The sequence below is a fragment of the Carcharodon carcharias genome, chromosome 11 (genome assembly GCF_017639515.1).
Source record: "Carcharodon carcharias isolate sCarCar2 chromosome 11, sCarCar2.pri, whole genome shotgun sequence".
Taxonomy (NCBI): Eukaryota; Metazoa; Chordata; class Chondrichthyes; order Lamniformes; family Lamnidae; genus Carcharodon; species Carcharodon carcharias.
The window spans coordinates 164,278,957-164,299,795 of NC_054477.1; the positions used below are offsets into that span (position 1 = coordinate 164,278,957).

The 20,839-nt window shown below is 45.8% G+C and overlaps 1 protein-coding gene across 2 annotated transcripts in view; it reads left to right on the forward strand.

Annotated features, from left to right (window-relative positions):
- LOC121283855 (rho guanine nucleotide exchange factor 7-like) overlaps nucleotides 1-9,519 on the forward strand; it is a 103,636-nt gene extending 94,117 nt beyond the window's left edge. For both annotated transcript variants that reach the window (XM_041198654.1, XM_041198650.1), the window contains 3 exons: nucleotides 2,626-2,725; nucleotides 4,525-4,579; nucleotides 6,442-9,519. In XM_041198654.1, coding sequence (XP_041054588.1) covers nucleotides 2,626-2,725; nucleotides 4,525-4,579; nucleotides 6,442-6,564 — 278 coding nt within the window. In that variant the 3' untranslated portion in view covers nucleotides 6,565-9,519. The remainder of the gene's footprint in view (nucleotides 1-2,625; nucleotides 2,726-4,524; nucleotides 4,580-6,441) is intronic.
- Nucleotides 9,520-20,839: the final 11,320 nt, after the last annotated feature.

The window sequence follows — 20,839 nt, forward strand, 5'->3', positions numbered from 1 at the left end:
CCACTGTCCAATGTGGCAACTATTCTCTTCATATCTTCACTCTTCACTCCACATATCCTCAGCTGCCTTGTCTTCATGCTCCAAGCTGAGGTGTTAAACTGAGCCCCCACCTGTCACCCTTGGGTGGGTGCAAAAGATCCCATGGCCATCATTGCAAAAAAAAAATAATCAGGGGAGTTTTCCCAGGTGTCCTGTCCAATGTTTACCCCTCAATCAACATCACTGAAAACAGATTATCACATTGCAGTTCATGGGATCTTGCTGTGCACAGATTGGCTGCCGTGTATTTCCTACCTTACAACAGTAATTATGTTTCCGAAGTCTTATATTGGCTGTAGAGCACTTTGGGATCTCTTGAAGTTGTGGAAGTTGCTATGTAAATGCAATTTCTTTGGATGGTTAAGGTTCCTGATAAACTTAGGGAATTTGTAGGAAATCTCCAAAAAAAATTGCAAGAAATCAGTAATTGGCTAAAATATTAACTTTTCTAAACCAATGGGCGGTAAAACTGTAATTTGAACCCAGGAGCCTTTCGAAATCTCTCACTCATGGGTCATTGTCCAGCTCATTCCCACTCAGACAGAAATCATTCTCAGCCTCATTGCAATATATTCAAATATTTAAATGAAGCCAGGGCTCATTTTTGGTAATTCCACAATGTTGTCTGATGTGTTCACACTTGAAGTGTAAGTCGGGTGGGAGCCAGAACCTTCTGGATCCCGGTTACCTGTCCTCCTGTATGATCAGGACGGGGAACCGAGGAACGGTGTGATTTAAGGAAGTGGGAGACATGATTTGTGACAATATCGGGATAGGTTTTCTGAATTAATGAATGGTAACTTGTGGAGATCGTGCTGACTGAATCCCCAATCAAATCTCTTCATTCAGTAACTGGTAAAATTTATCCCACTGATTTTCCCTGTGGGGGTGGGTGGGGGCAGAGGGTGGGGTGAGGTGAAATGGCTCTACTTAAGGAAGAAAATCGGTAACAAAAAGTGGGTTAAAATTTCCCCTCAACATCCCCGGCAGAAGGATCAATGTAACTGATGATCAAACTTTCCCATAACGGCTTTGGGATACCACAGTGAACGGAGTAATGATACAAAGACTATCCACACAAACCACAAACGCTCACTGACACACACACCCACCCCCAGGCCCCCCCCCGCTTCACACACACCCCACCTGACACACACACACACACACACCCCACTCCATACCCACACCCCACCTGACACATACCCCACTCGACACACACACACACACCCCACTCCACACCCACACCCCACCTGACACACACACACACACCCACACCCCACCTGACACACACACCCCACTCGACACACACACACACTCCCCACTCGACACACACACACACCCCACCTGACACACGCACACATACACACACCCCACTCCACACCCACACCCCACCTAACACACACACACACCCACACCCCACTCCACACCCACACCCCACCTGACACATACCCCACTCGACACACACACACACCCCACTCGACACACACACACACCCCACTCCACACCCACACCCCACCTGACACACACACACACACCCACACCCCACCTGACACACACACCCCACTCGACACACACACACACTCCCCACTCGACACACACACACACCCCACCTGACACACACACACACACCCCACTCCACACCCACACCCCACCTGACACACACACACCCACACCCCACCTGACACACACAACCCACTCGACACACACACACACTCCCCACTCGACACACACCCCCACCTGACATACGCACACATACACACACCCCACTCGATATACACACATATCCCACTCGACACACACACCCCACTCGACACACACACAACCCCCACTCAACACGCACACACACACACACACCCCCCCCACCTGACACACACACCCCACCTGACACACACACCCCACTCGACACACACACAAACCCCCACTCGACACACACACAAACCCCACTCAACACACACACACACACACCCCACCTGACATACACACCCCACCTGACACACACACCCCACTCGACACACACACCCCACTCGACACACACACAAACCCCCACCCGACACACACACAACCCCCCCCACTCGACACACACACAACCCCCCCACTCGACACACACGCAACCCCCCCACTCGACACACACACAACCCCGACCTGACACACACGCCCCACCTGCCACACACACCCCACCTGACACACACGCACACACACACACACACACACACACCCACTCGACACACACACACCCTACTCGACACACACACAAATGCTCACCGACACACACACCCCACTCGACACACACGCACACCCCCCCACTCGACACACACATACCCCCCCCACTCGACATACACGCAAACCCCCCACTCGACACACACACACACCCCACTCGACACATACACACACACACACACACACTCACCCCCCCCCACTCGACACACACACACACACACCCCACTCGACACACACACGCACTCCACTCGACACACACGCACTCCACTTGACATACTCACGGACACAGACAATCACGTTTCTGTGTAGCGACCTGTCCACTGGTGTCCTGGGACGGTTATTTCAAACTCTGAATCTTGTGTGTTGCAGCGTATCGTAAAGAATCTGCTCCTCAGGTTTTATTACCAGAAGAAGAGAAAATAATTGTCGAAGAAACCAACAGCAATGGACAAACAATCATCGAGGAAAAGTAAGAGAAATCTGAGCATGGTTCTGTGTCCTGTATGTCGCATTACACAGGTTAGTAATTAGTATGAATTACTAATTCAAGTGAACGAGCTGCAGGCACTGTTCTCAGTTAGAGAAAGAACAAGGTGAGTGGGTAATCTTGGAACAACAGCAGGGTCCACAGGCCAAACTGTGGGATGTGTCCCATATGGGAAAAGGCAGGTTTTTGAGCCAGGCATAGAGAAGCCCCGGGAGAGGGTTCATACATTTCAGACACCTGACATCAACACCGTGATCCTTCAAGGGTTTACATATCAGGAAATGATTGACAGGCTGGGTGACTTTTCTCTTGAATAAAGAAAGCTGAGGGGTGATCTAATAGAGATCTTTAAAATGATGAAAGATTTGGATCGAGTGGATGTAGAGAGAGTGTGTGTTCTCTTGTGGGGAGGAGGATAACAAGATGCCATCAATGTGAGATAGTCAGCAGGAAATCCAATAATTCAGAGAAAACCTCTTTACCCAGAGACTGATGAGAATTTGGAACTCACTAAGTCAGGGAGTGGCTAAGTGAGTGGGAAAGATACGTTGAAGGGGAGACTAGATAAACACATGGGGGAGAGTGGGATAGATGGTTATGATCACAGATTTGGATGAGGAAAGATGGGAGGAGGCTCGAGTGGTGCATTAACAGCAGTGTGGTCTAGTTGGGCCGAATGGCCTGTTTCTGTGCCATAAATCTTATGTAATTCTGGACAGACACACATACAGTCAAAAAGTGCAGGAAGTGGGTGGACTCCCGGGAGAATTTTGCTGATGAATTTACAATAACTGGGCTAGTGATGTCTGTAAACTGTAACATAGTTTGACATCAGTGCCTCAGCTTTTTTGCTTTGAGTTTCATGGGTACATATGGTGGAGTTTCAGTGACTACTGGAACTTCGAGACTTGCTGCAGAATCAGTGCTGTCCCACCTCTCCTGTGCTGTTGCACATCAGAGCTGGGACAATATAACCTCTGCCCTCTTAACGTTCAAATCCCTGTTCTTGTTAATGCACCGATATCCCATTTCAATTCTAAGAGATCCTGGTACACTGATTTAGGATTTATTCACCACACTGGATAAAGTTGGACATTTAACAAGTTTTAAACAAATAGAGAGGCGGAGAGGGGAAGGAAGGAGCAAAAGGGAAGGTCTGTGATAGGGTGGATCACAGGAGAGATTAAATAACAGAAGGGGTGATGGTGCAAGGCAAAAGGAGATGGTAATAAGACCAACATAAATAAAACAAAGGATGGGTCTGGAGGAGGTGTGAATGGTAACAGCAGAATCATTACCAACAACTGTCATCTGAAAACGTGGGACCAGTGTTTATAATTTGAAGAGGTGGTGAACTCACTGATGACCCTGATCGACAGGTGAGGTGTTGCCCTCAAGCTCCTGCAGCTTTTCATTGGAACAGTCAGGAGCCCAGTGTCAGAAAGGTCGGAGTGGGGCAGAGAATTAAAGTCACAAGATCGTGAAAATCCAGATTCCTGCTTGTGGATGGAACAGAGAGGTCTAAAAAATGATCACCCAAATGTTTCTCTTTTCTTCCATTAATAATTACCTCAACAACCAGAGTGCCATTTTTATCTATTTCACAAGGTACACTGAGGTACACAGCCAATGCGCTGGTTCTGCTTGTAACCTGCCCTCCACTGTATAGATGACGGAAATTAACTGTGCATTGTGAATGGCAGAATAGGTCTGTTCCTTGATTTTACCAGTTGATAGCTAGGGAAAACATACTGTTTATCTTTGTTTCCCTTTTCAAACAGGAGCCTTGTGGACACTGTTTATGCACTGAAGGATGAGGTGCTCGAGCTAAAACAGGTAAATAGATCACTTACACTCGATCTCAGGGACATTGTGCTGGATTCTTTCAAAGAATTCATTGTCAGAGAGTCAGTGCTGAGGGAGTGCTGCACTGTTGGAGGGTCAGTACTAAGGGAGTGCTGCACTGTCAGGGGGTCAGTACTGAGGGAGTGCTGCACTGTTGGAGGGTCAGTACTAAGGGAGTGCTGCACTGTCAGGGGATCAGTACTGAGGGAGTGCCGCACTGTCGGAGGGTCAGTACTGAAGGAGAGCCTGCACTGTCGGAGGGTCAGTACTGAGGGAGTGCTGCAATGTCGGAGGGTCAATACTGAGGGAGTGCTGCATTGTCAGAGGATCAGTACTGAGGGAGTGCTGCACTGTCAGAGGGTCAGTACTGAGGGAGTGCTGCACTGTCAGAGAGTCAGTACTGAGGGAGTGCTGCACTGTCAGAGGGTCAGTACTGAGGGAGTGCTGCACTGTCGGAGGGTCAGTACTTAGTGAGCGCTGCACTGTCGGAGGATCAGTACTAAGTGAGCGCTGTACTATTAGTGTTTACCGCCTTTTGGATGAAATAATAAACCGAGGCCCCATCTGCTCTCTGAGATGGACATAAAGGATCCCATGAGCCTTTTCCAAAGAAGAGCAGGGAGTTCTATCCAGTGTCCTGGCAAATGTTTATCCCTCAACCAAAATCACTGGAACAGATCATAGAATGTGGGCGTCACTGGCTGGGCCAGCATTTATTGCCCATCCCTAATTGCCCTTGAGAAGGTGGTGGTGAGCTGCCTTCTTGAACCGCTGCAGTCCATGTGGTGTAGGTACACCCACAGTGCTGTTAGGGAGGGAGTTCCAGGATTTTGACCCAGTGACAGTGAAGGAACGGCCAATATATTTCCAAGTCACGATGGTGAGTGACTTGGAGGGGAACTTCCAGGTGGTGATGTTCCCATCTATCTGTTGCCCTTGTCCTTCTAGATGGTAGTGGTCGTGGGCTTGGGAGGTGCTGTTGAAGGAGGCTTGACGGAGGAGGTCCTGCAGTGCATCTTGTAGACGGTACACACACTGCTGTCACTGTGTGTCGGTGGTGGAGGGAGTGAATGTTTGTGGATGGGGTGCCAATCAAGTGGCTGCTTTGTCCTGGATGGTGTCAAGCTTTGTGGGTGTTGCTGGAGCTGCACTCATCCAGGCAAGTGGGGAGTATTCCATCACACTCCTGACTTGTGCCTTGTAGATGGTGGACAGGCTTTGGGGAGTCAGGAGTTGGGTTACTCATCACATGATTCCCAGCTTCTGAACTGCTCTTATAGCCACAGTATTTATATGGCAGGTCCAGTTCCGTTTCTGGTCAGTACCTGAGGAGTCATGTATGGTGCTGAACACTGTGCAATCATCAGCGAACATCCCCACTTCTGACCTTATGATGGAAGGAAGGTCATTGATGAAGCAGCTGAAGATGGTTGGCCCGAGGACACTATCACAATGTTGTGTGTCAGTTCTCACTGTGAGTGAATTGGTTGCTGTGCTTCCTCCAGTAACTGCACTTCAGAAAGTTCTTGATTACCTGTGAGGGGCTTTGGGACTTCCTGAGGTTGTGAATTTTAGTGATTCACTCTGGCCCTGGCTAGAAACAACTCCCCAAAAAACGGCACGTGGAACTTAATGAGCAGAGGCCCCCCACCCCCTGGTCCCCGCCCTGCGTCTCCCCCCCATCCCCCTGCCCTCAGCCCTGCATCTCCCACCCGCGCTGTGTTCCCCCCGGCCCCTGTCTGCATCCTGGGACCATGGCAGCTGGTCTGTAACAGACAATTTGAGTGTGTGTCCTGCTCACATTTCCACTCCACACTCTTCATTAATCTTTCATTCTGGCTCTTATGTTCCAGGAAAACAAGAAGATGAAACGTTCATTGGAGGAGGAGCAGAGAGCTCGCAAGGAGTTAGAGAAGCTGGTTAGAAAAGTTCTGAAGACTATGAATGATTTCTCTTGGGATGAAACCAATTTATAGTGAACTTGTATCTTTAGCTACAGCAGACAGAACATTAACAGGCAGCTTGGGGATGACTGCTTCTGACAGCAAGCACTTGTTCCTCTGCCATTGGCTTATCCACTATTTTAACAAGACTTGATATATTTTAAATAGGTCAGCCATCCATTAAAATAGCAAACTGGGGATCACCATGTGCAAGTGTTAAGTCTGTGAGTATTTCGAGCAGTAATCTTTAGCTTGTGCTAGTGTAAGTTTAGTGTCCACAGTTTCCCAGAGGGTGAGAATGAAAGCCAGCCCAACTGATTTCCTCCCCACTGGATTTTTCCGTCCATTAATGTCCTGAAAATCTGGTGTGCCACCTTCTGCAGCAGAATTGCCAGTCACACAGAACCCAGCACCAGGAATATGATACTCCTGTAGTAACTGCATCCACAATTGTAACTAATAAGAAACTAATCTTCAGGGAATCTGATGTGTCTTTCATTGATTAACATCAGCGATTTGAGGTCGGATCCTGAATGAGAGGAGAGCATCAGTTTTCGAACTACCCACGTGGGGGTTGCATTTTAGGTCTGGAAACACAGAATGGAATCTGGCGATTTCAGTGATGGGTTCTGGTTTTACCTATCCGTCTGATAATTAACTCCGTTTGATGACTGTGCAGCATTTGGTTGGAAATTTCTTCTGCAGATGACACTCAATGAAAGCAATATCTGTAAACCTGTGTGCTGTGAGTGAAATATTATGCACATGAAGCTCAGTGCTTGAGAGGGGATGGTTGTAGGCTAACTCCAGCCTAACTCCAGTTCTGTGCACCACCGTGGCAATGCTTTGAGAGTCTCTGATCTCACCAGAAGCTTCCCTAGATTGGAAACCTGGATCAGAGAATCGGCCAAGGAATGAACATTCCCAGCTTTAAAATTCAGGATGATACAGACAGACTGACCTCTTCCACCCCTAGTCCAGCAAGACTTCACACTGGGAGCTCCACTGTATAGGATAACCCTTTATAAGATTGTGTGAAAGGATGACCAGGACATTCAAACACAAGTAGCTGTGAGCTCTCACTCTGTTGAACTTGTGACCCACATGCCTCTGTCTTGGGCGATATTTAAAAGTTTATCTTTCTAAAGTAACATTTTCCTCATGATGGACGTTCTTGATGTAATAAGAAAGGTGCTTGCTATCATCCTCTCGCACAGCAATCCTAGCCCAAGGCTGGGCAAGTAACTGGTGAGGATTGCGGAGAGATTTCTGCCCACATACACACTGCTCGTCCCAGAATCACAATTAAACTTTTACATTTAAAATCTTGCCTCTTTAGTTAAGATTGTTATTTTGGGGCAAGAAAATAAGTTTGAGATATTAACTTTTCCCATTTTCTGCTGACTGGGAATTCTCGCTTTCCATTTGGACAGGTAATTGTGAGTTGCACAAGACGCATTTCTCGCTACAGCTGATTTATAAAATCTATCCATTCACTTTTCAACTTTTACCTAAATATTTTTAGTGATTATGCTGGTAATTAACCAAAGTTAATTCTGACAGAGGTTCGCATTTTACAAGCATCATTAGTTAGTTCTGCAATATTTCTTTAAATAGCCAGAACTTTAGTTGTTGTAATTTATACTATGTAATAATCTACACTAAAGCATCAGGCAGAACTGGAAAAAAAAAATTCTTTGACATTTTTGTTCAGGTTGTGTGTCAAGAGTTGTGGCAGCTTCAATACTCCTGCAAGTTAGGTCAGCATCTGCCCCATGGCACCATTATATGTCAGTGTCTCTCTATCTCTGTAGATACACATCCAAGTAAAAAGGCCAATAATTTGAGGTCATGCTTTCTTGCACACTGGGAGTTGACCTCAGGAAATCACGGGTGCATTGATTTGTTCTAATTCTGGATTAAAGTACAGAAAATCAGGATGCTGCCCTGTGTTCCAAGACTGGAATATGGTTTTATACAGTCCTCGCTACATAGGCAGTCTTCGTGACCCATGGTCCTGAACCTTCTTAGTCATGAATAAATTAATTCTCAAATCTGTCAGAGTTTTCCAGCTTTGACTGAAAAATGTGGGGATGAGTCACAGCAAGGACTACAAAAGTGTCTGTTGTGTGGTATGAGTTCCCAGGGCGAGAGTGTTACTGCTGGGACTCAGGTACCTGCTGCATGTAGGGTACAGCTACTGCGATTGCTGTTTGGATCAAGGTGCAGTGATCACTGCATCTAAATGTTGAGAGATGGGAGAAGTTGCAAAATAAGTTGCTCGGACCTCGGTAACCCAGGTCCAAACACTATCATTGGTTTGTTCCCACCTCCTTTATTGCCTCTAATCAAATTGAACCGTGTGAGACCAGCAGAATGTGTGATCTGGTACTGCATCAAATAAGGGATATGGGGCTTAACAGCTCATGCTATTTCTGTCCGTGATGTGGACTTTGTTTAAAATTTTAACTGCTCTTGCTGATCCATTCCATAGACAGCGGCATTGTGGGCTGTGAAGCTGCCTGGGATTGGTTCAATGAAACTGTTATTTTTAATCCTGTACATTCCTCTGGTTAATGGTGATGGGACATTGGATCTATTTTTGGTTAAATGTGAAGTTCCTTTTTGAATTTTTCTTTGCATCAGCTCGGTAAGTCCACCTATTATAATCAGTCTGGCACATCCAGTTCTCCCGTCCCATCTCCCTGTGTCACTAAACTGTGATTATAGGGACTCTGAAATACCTTTTGTGACCATTGAGTGGGTTATTTAAGGGGCAGGTGATCTGAAATGTCTGCTTTAACCCTAAGCAGTTAATTAGAAAACTTCTGCAATGTGTTTAGCATTTCCCCAGCTGTGAAAAGTGTAACGTGAGGATTAAACTTGCCTGGATATTTCCTGATGAAGTGAGATTTCTACGGCTCACTGATATTCATAATTTAGGATTTCCTGTGTAAATATATCTAATAAAATTATTAACTGAAAGCAGAATTTCTTTACCCTGACTGAATTGTTTATGTTTACATCCCATATGCATCTACAAATAGAACATGTAAGCAAAGTGCAAGTCACAAGCTCGGCATTTGTACACGGTGGTGACCTGTTCATTGTGGGGAGGTTTTGCTAGCCCTGCCTGAACATGCCTAATCCAGGGTATTCCTGGTTTATAGACCGTTGTGTTGGACCTTGCATGTGTTTCATTAATTTACATTCCCAAGGGAATCTCTGGATGGAATTTTAAGGCCCCTCCCATTGGCAGGACTTTCTGTCCCGCCGAAGTCCATGGATAATTGAAGGGCTCCTGCAATTTGCGGCCCCTCCCCGCTGTAAAATCCTGCCCTCTGGTTGGTCACAGTCTAGGGCCTTTATCAATGGGTGATGTCGCAGCTCTCACTGACCCTCAACAGTTTGATGGGGTCAGCATAATCTTCAGTCCCTGTCTTTGTATTTAGTGAGCCCTCAGTGGAGGAGGAATTTACCTGCAAGATTATGACTAGTTCAGAGACAGAATCATGAAGATATCCAACTAAAATTCTTCATCAGTGAGATTTGCCTCCATTTGCATCATTAGAATGCAGTTCACATCCTAGCTGGATGAGGCAGCCTAGTGGTTATACAAGCCAAAAGGGTAAGACTTCAAATTTGCCCCGACAAGTTGAGATGTGCATGGTCTTCGATATTTCTATTGTACCTTAGGGGTTAAAACCATCTTCCTGCACACAAATAATGCCCGGTTCAACATGATAAATTGTCCCAGTAATAGTTCAGTTTTTTGGACATTTTGCTTGAGGGAGGAGTAAAGCCCATTCGATTCGAATACAAACAAGCTGATTTTTTTTCAACTTTGCCTTGAAGAATGGGCCCCTCATATCTGAATACCCACTAGCATTCTCATGGTGACAAGTATTCTAAATATACTTTACAAGTGGCCCTGCAATTACACTTCACCAATGTGTCTACTGAAATTCTTTCAATCTGTTTGATGAATGCTTGAACCCACTGACGGACTCATTCTTATAGGTACTTTGTGGTTAGATATTTGTTGTTCCTCTTAACAATACTTGTACAAGTAACTCTTCAATGAGGAACTGTTTGTGGACAAGCCTCACTATATCATTGAGGTTCTATAATCTACAGGCACTGACAGTAAATCATTTCTCATCATATTTCACTCTTGACTTATTCCATCCTGTCTGCAACTGAATAGCTGGTTTTGGGTTAAAAACAGAAAGAGCTGGAAACATGCAATAGGTCTGGCAGCATCTGTGGAGAGAGAAATAGCATTAACGTTTCAGATCAATGACCTTCTGCCAGAACTAATTATTATTGGGTTATGCTTTTAATCAGCTAATTTACTTATGATAGAATGTAGTTGATTAGTTGCACAGACTATTATACAACTGCCCATCTTTGGAAGAATATTATTGCTAAATTTAGCCATTGTGAAGTGGTATATTTCAGTAGTTTGGGAATAAAGTGTAAAGTGATGTGTGCGTACTGTTTATAAGCTGCTTTGTGTGTGATACACTGCCATGAGTCATCTATGTGGGAGAAAGTAAAAGATGGTGAGTGGATTTCAATCAATTGGCAACCTGACTGAGACCTGAAACTGTGACACCAGAGACACTGATGCAAAGGTTGTATATGGTTCAGAAACCTGCTCTGGGCTGGAAGGAATTTGCATTGGGAGGGGGAGGATCCAGTGGTCTCGGTCCACGTGGGTACCCACAGCATAGGTAGGACTAGGAAAGAGGTTTTGCTTAGAGAGTATGAGCATCTAGGGGCTAAATTAGAAAGCATAACTTAGGAACATATGAACAAGGAGCAGGAGTAGGCCATTCGGTCCCTCAAGCCTGCCCCACCATTTAACAAGATCATGGCTGATCTGATAGTGACCTCAAATCTGCATCCCACCTACCCCTGAAAACCTATCACCCCCTTACTTACCAAGAATATATCCACCTCTGCCTTAAAAATATTCAAAGACTCTGGTTCCACCACTTTTTGAGGAAGAGAGTTCCAAAGACTCACGACCCTCTGAGAGAAAAATTCGCCTCATCTCTGTTTTAAATGGGTGACCCCTTATTTTTAACGGTGACCCCTAGTTCTAGATTCTCCCACAAGAGGAAACATCCTCTCTATATCCACCCTGTCAAGATCTCTCAGGGTCTTATATGTTTCAATCAAGTTACACTCTTTTAAACTCTATTGGATACAAGCCTAACCTGTCCAACCTCTCCTCATAAGACAACCCGCCCATTCCAGGTATTAGTCTAGTAAACCTTTTCTGAACTGCGTCCAACACATTTACATCCTTCCTTAAATAAGGCGACCAATACTGTACACAGTACTCCAGATGTGGTCTCACTAGTGCTCTCTATAACTGAAGCATAAACTCCCTACTTTTGTATTCAATTCCCCTCACAATAAACGATAACATTCTATTAACTTTCCCAATTACCTGCTGCATCTGCATGCTCGCCTTTTGTGATTCATGCACTAGAACACCCAGATCCCCCTGAATCTCAGAGCTCTGCAATCTCTCGCTGTTTAGATAATAAGCTTTTTTATTCTTCCTGCCAAAATGGACAATTTCACATTTCCCACATTATACTCCGTTTGCCAGATCTTTACCCACTCACTTAACCCATATATATCTTTTTGTACTCCTTATGTCCTCTTCACAACTTACTTTCCTATCTTTGTGTCATCACCAAATTTGGCAACCATCCCTTCATCCAAGTCATTTATATAAATTGTAAATGGTTGAGGCCCCATGTTTGACAAACCTGTTATAGTTTATTGAAGATGTTTCTAGCAGGATAGGTAAGGGAAAACAAGTGGATGTGGTATTCAGATTTTCAGAATGCTTTCAATACAGATTAGTAAACAAAATTAGAGCACATGGGGTAGAGGTGATATACTGACACGGATTGAGAATTGGTTAATGAATAGGAAACAGAGAGTAGGAATAACCGGGTCATTCTCAGGATGGCAGGCTGTGACCAGTGGGGTACTGCAAGGATCAGTGCTTAGGCCCCAGCTGTTCACAATATCAATGACTTGGATGTGGAGACCAAATGTAATATTTCCACGTTTGCTAATGGCACAAAAATAGGTGGGGATGTGAGTTGTGAGGAAGATGCAAAGGGGGTTTAGGCAGGCTAAGCAAGTGGGCAAGAGCAAGGCAGATGGAAATGTGGAAAAATGTGGATGTTATTGACTTTGGTAGGAAAAACAAATGCAGAATATTAAACGGTGAGAGATTGGGAACTGTTGACATGTTCACATGTCACTAAAAGCTAACATGCAGGTGCAGCTTGCAGTTAGGAAGGCAATTGGCATTTTGGCCTTTATTGCAAGAGGATTTGAGTACAGGAGTAAAGGTGCCTTGCTGCAGTTGTACAGAACCTTGGTGAGGCCACAGCTGGAGGAGTATTGTGCACAGTTTTGGTCTCCTTATCTAAGGAAGAATATACTTCCCATAAAAGGAGTGCAACAAAGGTTCATCAGATAATCCCTGGGATGGTGGGATTGTCCTATGAGGAGAGATTGAGACTGGGTCGAACTCTCATTTAAACATACAAAATTCTTACAGGGCTGAACAGAGTAGCTGCAGGAAGGATGTTTTCACCTGTCTGAGGACCTGGGACCAGGGGACACAGTCTCAGAATAAGGGGCAGCCCATTTGGGGCTGAGATGAGAAGGAATTTCTTCATTCAGTAGGCGGTGAATCTTTGGAATTCTCTGGCCCAGAGGGGCTGCGGAGGATCAGTTATTGCGCATGTTCAAGACTCAGATCGATAGATTTCCAGAGAATACAGGTATTAACACTACCAGGTAGCTTCTACCCAGGCCATGGTGACAGATGAGGAAACCCTGTCACTAGAAGGGTTCAAAATGGATAAGGAGCAAGTGTTGGATGAGCTGTCGGTACTTAAAGTTGACAAGGCACCAGGACAGGATATTCAAGGATATTGAAGGAAGTGAGAGTAGAAATTGCAGGAGCACTGGCCATAATCTTTCAGTCTTCCCTAGACTCAGGGGAGGTGCCAGAGGACTGGAGAATTGCAAACATTATGTCCTTGTTCAAAAAAGGTCATAAGGATAAGCCCAACAATTACAGACCAGTCAGTTTAAATTCAGTGATGAGCAAGATTCTAGAAACAATTCGGGATAGAATTAGTCGTCACATGGAAAAATATGGGTTGATAAGGAAGAGCCAGCATGGATAGCTAAAGGGGAAATCATGTTTAACTTGCTGGAGTTTTTTGAAGCGGTAACAGAAAAGGTCGGTAAGGGTAATGCTGTTGATGTGGTTTACATGGACTTTCAAAAGGCATTTGACACAGTGCCACACAACAGACTTGTGGGAAAAGTTACAGTTCATGGAATAAAAGGGACAGTAACAACATGGATACAAAATTGGCTGAAAAATAGGAAGCAGAGAATAATGATCAATGGATATTTTTCGGGCTGGTGAAAGGTTTGTAGTGGAGTTCCCCAGGGGTCAGTATTGGGACCCTTGTTTTTCCTGATATATATTAATGATCTAGAGCTTGGTATGCAGGGGACAATTTCAAAGTTTGCCGATGATGCGAATCTTGGGAGTGTTGTAAACTGTGAGGAGGACAGTGTGGAACTTCAAGAGGATATAGACAAGTTGGTGGAATGGGCAGATAGGTGGCAAATGAAGTTCAATGTAGAGACGTGTGAGGTGATACATTTTGGTAGGAAGAACATGGACAGACAATATAAAATAAGGGGTAAAATTTTGAAGGGGATGCAGGAGCAGAAAGACTTGGGTGTATATGTGCATAGATCATTGAAGAAGGCAGGACAGGTGGAGAGAGCAGTTAATAAAGTATATAGTATCCTGGGATTTATTAATAGGGGCATAGAGTACAAGAGCAGGGAGGTAATGCTGAATTTATATAAGACACTCATTAGACCTCAGCTGGAGCATTGTGTACAGTTCTGGGCATCATATTATAGGAAGGATGTGAACACACTGAGGAGAATGCAGAAGAGGTTTACAAGAATGGTTCCAGGGCTGAGAAACTTCAGCTATGAGGATAGATTGGAGAGATTGGGCCTGTTCTCCTTGGAGAGAAGGCTGAGAGGAGACTTGATAGAGATGTTCAAAAATCATGAGGGGGCTGGACAGAGTAGATTGGGAGAAGCTGTTCCCACTCATAAAAGGATCAAGAACGAGTGGGCACAGATTTAAAGTGATTTGCAAAAGAAGCAAGTGTGATGTGAGAAAAAACTTCTTCACACAACGAGTGGTTTGGGTCTAGGATGCACGGCCTGGAAATGTGGTGGAGGCAGGTTCAATCGAGGCATTCAAGGGGGCATTAGATGATTATTTGAATAGAAACAAAGTGCAGGGTTATGGGGAAAAGGCAGGGCAATGGCACTAGGTCATAATGCTCATTTGGAGAGCCGGTGCTGACATGATGGGCCGAAAGGCCTCCTTCTGTCCCATTAATATTCTGTGATTCTGTGATACCATTAACACTCCCTTTGTCCTGTGCCTATGACATCTTTGTAAATCTCTCCTGAGCTCTCACCTATCGCTACTCCACCTGCTCCATTTGGCTCAAAGTGTTAACCCTGTTTCTCTCTCTACTGATGCTGCCAGACCCGCTGGGTTTTTCCTGCATTTTCTGTTTTTATTTCATGTTTTTAGCATCGGCAGTATTTTACTTTTATCAGACATTAAGGGATATGGGGGTAGCGCAGGACAATGGCGTGAGGTAGATGATCTAGTTGAATGGCGGAGCAGGTCTCAAGGGGCTGAATGACCGATTGCTGTTCTTATTTTCTATGTTCCTATAAAAATCTCTTACTAACTTGACAAGGCAATTAGAACACTTTGTTCATAGTGATTCTACTTCATTCATTCACAAAGCAAGGATACAATTCAATCAGTGTTCACAGAGAACGGAAATGTCCAAAAATTTCAAATTGCCACTGGAGGCTGGGTCATTGAATATGTTCGAGGCTGAGTTCGATTTTTGATTAACCAGGGGGCTTGAGGGTTATGGGGGCAGGCAGGAAAGTGGGATTAAGGACCCAATCAGATCAGCCACGATCTTATTGAATGGTAGAACAGACTTCAGGGGCCGAATGGCCTACTCCTGCTCCTAATTTGTACGATCGTATGTTAACCTGGCTCAAAATGAATAATGAATAAAGTCACCTTGAGTGTGGATAAATATTCCTTTATGAATATACAGGGACGGCAAAAGACAAATATGCATTTGAAATGTGATATTAAAACAGGGGCCAGTACAGAATTATGCATCTGACTAAGGCGAGGGTTAGCATAATGCAGACACCACTCCTGCAGATTAAGAATGGGTCACCACAAAATAAGCCCCAGTGGAACTTAGAGTGCTTACATGAACATCGATAGAAAAAAAGTACCTGCATTTATATAGCACTTTTCATGCGCTTAGGATGTGCCAAAGCACTTTACTACCAATGAAGTGCTTTTAAAATGTAGTCACTGTTGTAGGAAATATAACAATCAATTTACTCAGCAATGTTCCATTAAGAGGAAAGAGATAATGCAAAACACTTCGTTTTAACAATCCTGGTTGAGAGATATTTATCTCTCCCCATAGCCCTGTATCAATCCCTACAGCAGGGGAGGTGATGGCACATTGTTGCTGGACTAGTGATCCCGAGAGCCAGGATAATTCTCTGGGAACCTGCCTTCAAATTCCACCCATGGCAGATGGTGGAATTTAAATTTAGTAAAAATCTGAAATTAAAAAAAGTAAATTAAAATGTCTGATGATGGACCATGAAACCATTGCTGATTGTTGTAAAAACCCATCTGGGTCACTAATGCCCTTTAGGGAAGGAAATCTGCTGTCCTTACCTGGTCTGGCCTACATGTGACTCCAGACCCACAGCAATGTGGCTGACTCTTAAATGCCCCTCTGAACAAGGGCAATTATGGATGGACAATAAATGTTGGCCTAGCCAGCGACGCCCACATCCTATGAATGAATAAAAAAAATCCCACTGCCCCCCCCACCCCCACTCTCCCCCCATAGCCCTGTATCAATCCCAAACCCTGTATCAATCCCAAACTAATCCCACTACCCTGCGCTGTTCCCATAGCCCTGTATCAATCCCAAACCAATCCCACTACCCTGCGCTCTCCCCATAGCCCTGTATCAATCCCAAACCAATCCCACTACCCTGCGCTCTCCCCATAGCCCTGTATCAATCCCAAACCCTGTATCAATCCCAAACCCTGTATCAATCCCAAACCCTGTATCAATCCCAAACCAATCCCACTACCCTGCGCTCTCCCCATAGCCCTGTATCAATCCCAACCCAATCCCACTACCCTGCGCTGTCCCTATTGCCCTGTGTCGGTACAGAGAGGTGCATCAAGGTAGCGCTGGTGTAAAGTGTGTTCCTGGACAGTTGAACGCAGTGACATATGCCATGCACTTACAGATCAGGAATCTCAGAAATACAGGCTGCTCTGTGCCTGATTATAAGTATAAAACAAGTTGTCCATTTCCAGTGATTAGCTGGGACAGCAAAATGCTGCATTTCCAAACAATACAGTGAAATGAGTGCAGCCTGAAATCTGGGTGAGTTGAATGGGGAGGTTTTGATTCTTTGGAAGATGCTGTGTGCAGAGATCGCCACCTGCTGTATAACAATGGAAACTGTCAGTGAGCTGAGGCTCAGTGCTGCCCCCGAGTGGAGGCACCCAGTATTTAATGCTCAGTTTCCTGTTGGTCTATGAAGAGAACGAGTCCTTAGAATAAAAATGTAATAGTTTAGTTAACAGTCTGAATGGAATGAACAAGGAAACATGTTTACAGCACAGGAGGGCTTTCGGCCCATTGTGTCTTCACCAACTCTTTGCTAAAGGCAAAATTTCGGGATAAATGGCCTTCCTTGGGTTGACAAGATGTAATGAGTGAGGTGCAGGGGCCTCAATTATTTGTAATTTATATCAATGACTTTAATGAAGGGGTCGAATGTATTGTGGCTAAATTTGCTGATGACACAAAGATAGGTGGGAAAGTAAGTTATGAAGAGAACATAAGGAACCTGCAAAGGGACATGGATATTTTAAGCGAGTTTTTTAAATTCATTCACAGGATGTAGGTGTCACTGGCTGGGCCAGCATTTATTGCCCATCCCTAGTTGCCCCTTGAGAAGGTGGTGGTGAGCTGCCTTCTTGAACCGCTGCAGTCCATGTGGTGTAGGTACACCCACAGTGCTGTTAGGGAGGGAGTTCCAGGATTTTGACCCAGTGACAGTGAAGGAACGGCGATATATTTCCAAGTCAGGATGGTGAGTGACTTGGAGGGGAACTTCCAGGTGCTGGTGTTCCCATCTATCTGCTGCCCTTGTCCTTCTAGATGGTAGAGGTCGTGGATTTGGAGGGTGCTGTTGAAGGAGACTTGGTGAATTCCTGCAGTGCATCTTGTAGATGGTACACACACTGCTGCTACTGTACATCGGTGGTGAAGGGAGTGAATGTTTGAGGATGGGGTGCCAATCAAGCGGGGCTGCTTTGTCCTGGATGGTGTTGAGCTTCTTGAGTGTTGTGGGAGCTGCACTCATCCAGGCAAGTGGGGAGTATTCCATCACACTCCTGACTTGTGCCTTGTAGATGGTGGACAGGCTTTGGGGAGTCAGGAGGTGAGTTACCCGCTGCAGGATTCCCAGCTTCTGACCTGCTCTTGTAGCCACAGTATTTATATGGCTAGTCCAGTTCAGTTTCTGGTCAATGGTAACCCCCAGGATGTTGATAGTGGGGGATTCAGTGATGGTAATGCCATTGAACATCAAGGGGCGATGGTTGGATCCTGTCTTATTGGAGATGGTCATTGCCTGACACTTGTGTGGTGTGAATGTTACTTGCCACTTGTCAGCCCAAGCCTGGATATTGTCCAGGTCTTGCTGTATTTGGACATGGACTACTTCAGTATCTGAGGAGTCGCGAATGGTGCTGAACATTGTGCAGTCATCAGCGAACATCCCCACTTCTGACCTTATGATGGAAGGAAGGTCATTGATGAAGCAGCTGAAGATGGTTGGGCCAAGGACACTGCCCTGAGGAACTCCTGCAGTGATGTCCTGGAGCTGAGATGTCTGATATCCAACAACCACAACCATCTTCCTTTGTGCTGGGTATGACTCCAACACAGTGGAGAGATTTTGCCACTGATTCCCATTGACTCCAGTTTTGCTGGGGCTCCTTGATGTCACACTCAGTCAAATGCGGCCTTGAGGCCAAGGACAGTCACTCTCGTGTAGTTTAATGTGGTAAAATGTGAACTTGTCACTTTGGCAGGAAGACTAGAAAAGCAGCAAAGGATTTAAACGGAGAGCGATTGCAAGACTGTGAGGTACAGAGGGATCTGGGTGACCTGGTATATTTTTTCTTTATTCTTTCGTGGGATGTGGCTGTCACTGACAAGGCCAGTATTTGTAGCCTGTCTCTAATTGCCCCTTGAACTGAACACCTCACTCGGCCATTTCAGGGGGCAGTTCAGAGTCGGCCACGTTGCTGTGGGTCTGGAGTCACATGTAGGCCGGACCGGGTAATAAGAGCAGATTTCCCTCCCTAATGGACACCAGTGAACCAGATGGGTTTTTACAACAATTGGTGATAGTTTCATGGGCACAATTGGCCCAGATTTGGACTCAGGCGGTGGTGGGACCTCGACTGCGATGACAGCTTCTGTGCGGTATTGTCCCTACCCCAGCTCATTCATTATGCATTCCTAGGAAACACGCTGTTTCCATGGTGCGTGGGCTCTGCTTCGCCCGCTATATCATCACCTCACCACTTTGTCACGCTGGGCACCATAGTTCAGGTACAGCCGTGCTCACTCTCAGCGCTTCCAGCCCAGGACTGCTGCACAGAAGACATGGCCCCAAAAAGCAAGAAGGCTGCAGAGCCCCAGGTTTAGTGACGCAGCCCTCGAGCGCATTTTGGACACAGTGGAGGCCCCTGTGATGTCCTCTAACCCCCACTCTGGCTGCAGGAGGCCCATCAGTCTCACCACTCCAGCTTGGTAGGCGGTGGCTGTGGTGATCAGTGCCCACGTTGCACAGGAGAGGTTGGCCATCCAGTGCAGACAGAGGATGAATTATCTCATCTGTGCAGCCAGGGTAAGGCAACCATCTCATCCCTCTAAACTCACACACTCACAAGCCCATCACACATTCACTGGCATCTCACTCACTGCCAGCTCAAGGGACATCACCACTCACTCTCTCACACACACACCCTCACATCTCCATCTGGCCTCATCTCCTCTGGAGACTGCCTCCTCAGCCCTCACCATCTTGAGGCCATTTGCACAGATGTACATGTGCCCCCACACACGCACCCTGGGATAGCCCCCTTCCCCAGTACAGCCCTCGCCCTGCAGCCTGAGGCCACTTCTACCTCTCCCCCAAACAAGCCCTCGCCCTGCAGCCATTGAAAAGCTGCCCCTGCCTTACGGCTGGTCTGGGAGGTAGGGAGCTGCCCGTGAGCCTCCCTAACGGTGATGTGGTGCTACCTGTGGAGCCTGGCGCTGATGACTGTGAGTGCTGTCCGAAGCAAGATAGGCAAACAAACCTCGAATCCCCGAGCGAACTGCAGCTTGGCAGGTGCAGGTTGTTTATGTTCAGCTGTGAAACCCGTCGGCGTGATTCCCGGGTGATCCAGGGTGGAGGGGGTGATTCCGGCGAGCAGGGATTATGCAGATGTATTAAACCCGACATTGATGGCAGGAAACACCACCCACCACGGACGGGCAGAGCGGACAATTGCAAACTAGCTTCACCCGAAAGTGATTTTTGGCCCTGTCATGTCACTGAACACACCCGATGCCAACAGGAGACTAGCTTTTATATTCCAGATTCATTAACTGAATTAAAAATCCATCAGCTGCAGTGCTGGGATTTGAAGCCTTGTCCCCCACAGCATTAGCCTGGATGCAGGGAGCAGAGGATGGTTACAATGTCCATGTGCAATCTCCCTGTAACTCTAACTAACACTGTGACCAAACATCTCCTGAAAACCGATCCTGATATTTGTGTAACTGATAAAAAGGAAGGGACCAGGGGAGAGTTAAGAGCAGAATCACATCAAATATCTAAGACTGAATGCTCCTATGTTCAGAAAAGACCATTTTTAGCTGTAAATATAATTAATTTCAATCAAGATTTTTTTCCGGAATAGTTGTTAGAAATTGATTCTATTTCGATTCACATGCAGCCCCTGGAATCCACGTGATGTTAGATTATTAACTATGTTTGCTCA